Below are 3,519 nucleotides of genomic sequence, written 5' to 3' on the forward strand. Positions count from 1 at the left end.
ATATATATATATATATATATATATATATATATATGTATATATAAATTGGGCCCTTTGGGATCAGTTATACATATTTATATAAATAAATGTAAATATGTTTATAGACATATTTTTTAGAACACACCTTTTACTTATACTAAAAAGCCATTATACTGTCTATCCAAGGAGTTACATGCAAGGCTAAAAACAAGCTTGCAGTAGTTTGTAGGGAACTACACCCAAGAGAGAAACATTCAGAGACCAGTCTTCACTAACACATACCGAAAGCTTTTCCATTAGGCCTTAGAGAAGAAATAACTCGGGTTTTGGTAGTTTTTCACTTTTGGTGCTTTGGTACCTAAGGCTTAATATTAGGTGGAAATGCTCCTCGAGTTTAACAAATACCACTCCACAACATCACTCTCTCTTACCATGTTGTCCTAGTGCAATTTATTTGACTATGAGTCCCTTTAGGGCGGATACTACAACTTAATTATCTGCCTATCACTTTTGTACCTAGCAGCCGTAACAATGACAGCAATCTTGGGTCTGTCAATTCTTCACCGCCCAAAAGTTGCAACATTCATCACAAAAGCGTTACAATACGGGCAAATCTTTCACCTAACAACAGAAACCTCTAACTTCCTGAAAACTGAGCCCAAAGGCACCAAGTGGAAAAATGAAATTGAAATCAAGGAGAGTAACTACACAGGCAAAGGCAATTAAGTGATATTCCGGGTTCCCGGCACGGGTCCGTGAGCCCGCCCCCGGCCTCCTCACCAAGTGTAGATCTGCAACTCGCTGGACGGTACGTTTCCCCGGGAGAACTCGTCCATTCGGTGGTGGCGGCCGTTATTAGTGGTGAAGACCCGCAGCAGCAGCGGGCATGTCTGAGGGACACAGAAAAGGGAAGGGCAGAAATTAAAGACCCCAGCTGCGAGCCCAGACCTTACTTCCCTTCCTGAGGCGTCGCGGCCTCCGAGCCGCCCCGAGACCAAAAACACCGCCTCCTCCCGCACACAAGCCGCACCTCTGCACCCTGCCGGGCCCACCCCTAACCTCTTCCCGGACCCCAGAGTGGAAGGGATCTTCACCTTCTCGCGGTCGATTGGCTTCTCTGGCTCCTTCTTAATTTCCTCCTGGGTAACGCGCGATTCCACCGCCATCTTCCTCCTACGGCCCGCGAGACGCTCGCCCTGACCTCCGACCCCTGCAGCGAGCATGAACACGAAGTCTCTCGCGAGGAGAAGCTCCACACTTTATATTCGGCCGGGGGCTGGGCGTGGCGTCTCCTGGCGCAGGCGCACTTCGGTGCGCGGCGCGTGAGCCCTGGCGCGCCTGCGTGTTGCGACGTAGGGAAAAGGTGGGTGGTGGCGACCGCGGGGAGACGCTAAAGGAGGCGCCTAAAGTCCGTCGCCGGGCAGTTTGTTGGCGAGGTGTTTTTTTCGCTTAAGTATTCACAGACGAAATAAGCTTAATGTGGCGTTTTCACGCATATTGACGAAAACCTTATTGGACACAAAACGTTCCTTAATTAACAAAATATAGATCTCTTCTTTCTGATAAAAGAACAGGCCAGCGATCCCGGCTCCTGAGGAGAGCCGGAAGAGGCGCCGCCAACATAAGTGGTGATGGAGCGGTCCTTCCAGCCACACACTGTTCGGGGGGAACAGAGACCTGAATACGAATAGCAAACCCAGAACTTGCAGGAAATAACATTCTAGAATATCTTCAGGACCTATGGGTGGGAATATATGATACAAAAAGAATTAACGAGAAGCGATCGATTTGGCTGGATTACGACCAAAAAAAAAAAAATCTAACCATGAAAATACATAACAACTCCATGATGAACCAAAAATGCTAAGTATGTGACTGAACTTACAAGTGAATCATCTTACGACTGAAAAGTGGGAAAAGCCACAATACATCATAAGAGGAAAAGGCCACAGAGTGGTAGAAATTTGTTACACATATGATTGACAAAGGCTAGTATCCAGAATATATAGGAACTAAAAAGACAACCCAATCGAAAAGTTGATAAAATTACTGAATAGGTGCTTTGGCAATGACAAAATCTATAGTCAACAAACAGGTAAGGGTCGCAAGCGCATTAGTTTCAATTGATTGGACTTTAAACCACGTCCACAAGATTGGCAAAAATTAGGAACCTTAGCAGGGCGTGGTGGTTCACGCCTGTAATCCCAGCATTTTGGGACGTAGAGGCAGGCGGATCACTTGACTTCCTGACTCCTGACTTGAGGTCAGGAGTTCAAAACCAGCTTGGCCTACATGATAAGACCCTGTCTCTACTTTAAAATAAATAAATAAATAAATAAATTAGCCAAGTGTGGTGGCAGTTGCCGGTAATCCCAGCTACTTGGAAGGCTAAGGCAGTAGAATTGCCTGAACCCAGGAGGCAGAAGCGGCAGTGAGCAAAGATCGTTCCAGTGCACTCCAGCAGCCTGAGCGACAGAATGAGACTCCATCTCCAAAAAAAGAAAAACACGGCGGGGCATGGTGGCTCACCTCAGTAATCCCAGCACTTTGGGAGTCCAAGACAGGTGGATCACTTTAAGTCAGGAGTTCCAGACCAGCCTAACCAACATGGTTAAGCCTCGTCGCTACTAAAAATACAAAATTAGCCGGCTCGTGGTGTGGCAAGCCTGTGATCTCAGCTACTTGGGAGGCTGAGGCAGGAGAATTGCTTGAACCCAGGAGTCAGGGGCTGCAGTGAGCCAAGATCACGCCATTGTACTCCAGCCTGGGCAACAAGAGCGAAACTCCGTCTCAAATAAAAACTAGGAACTCTGACGGTAACAAGTATTTGTAGACTACTAGGAATTCTTGCATACTGCTGGTGAGAATGTAACCTGGAACACCTGCTTTGGAAAGTAGTACCTACCCTAGAGAAAATCATGCTCATCTCCAGAGACATTACAAGAAAGTTCTTAGCAATATTGTTCATGAGAACAAAAAGCTGGAAACAGCCCAAGTGTCCATCGACAGTAGGACAGTTCAGTGAATTGTGGTGTACTATACAGCAACACAACTACCAATCAACAATGGGATACTAAAAAGCAACACAAGTTTACAAACTACAGTCGTATGAAACAATGTGAATCTCACAAACATGATGGTAAATATAAGAAACAAAGACAAAAATGTATATATTGGGTGAATTCGTTTTCATAACATTCAGAAGTAGGCAATACTAAAATATATTGTTCAGGAGAATTCCCAGATGACAAAAATTATAAAGAAAATGGAGAAGTAATTATAATTACCGGAAAAGTTTGAGTAGTAGTGACCTCTGAGTATACAAGGGGATTGTGATAAGGGAGGAGCCAATGGAATGCTTCTAGTGGTGTTGGCAACATTGCATTTTTTTAAACCTAGGTGTTGGTTACATAGCTGTTTGAATTAAAATTAAAGAGTACATTTGGCCAGGAATGGTGGCTCATGCCTGTAATCCCAGCACTTTGAGAGGCTGAGGAAGGTGGATCACGAGGTCAGGAGTTCAAGACCAGCCTGGCCTGC

The 3,519-nt window shown here is 45.3% G+C and overlaps 1 protein-coding gene across 1 annotated transcript in view; it reads right to left on the reverse strand.

The window, feature by feature from the left end:
* SAP18 (Sin3A associated protein 18) overlaps positions 1-1,888 on the reverse strand; it is a 12,429-nt gene extending 10,541 nt beyond the window's left edge. Inside the window, exons 1-2 of the mRNA XM_032260116.1 lie at positions 1,074-1,888; positions 760-869 (exon numbers count right to left, since the gene is read on the reverse strand). Coding sequence (XP_032116007.1) covers positions 760-869; positions 1,074-1,202 — 239 coding nt within the window. The 5' untranslated portion in view covers positions 1,203-1,888. The remainder of the gene's footprint in view (positions 1-759; positions 870-1,073) is intronic.
* Positions 1,889-3,519: the final 1,631 nt, after the last annotated feature.

Source organism: Sapajus apella, unplaced genomic scaffold (assembly GCF_009761245.1).
Source record: "Sapajus apella isolate SASKATOON/1434 unplaced genomic scaffold, GSC_monkey_1.0 scaffold114, whole genome shotgun sequence".
Taxonomy (NCBI): domain Eukaryota; kingdom Metazoa; phylum Chordata; class Mammalia; order Primates; family Cebidae; genus Sapajus; species Sapajus apella.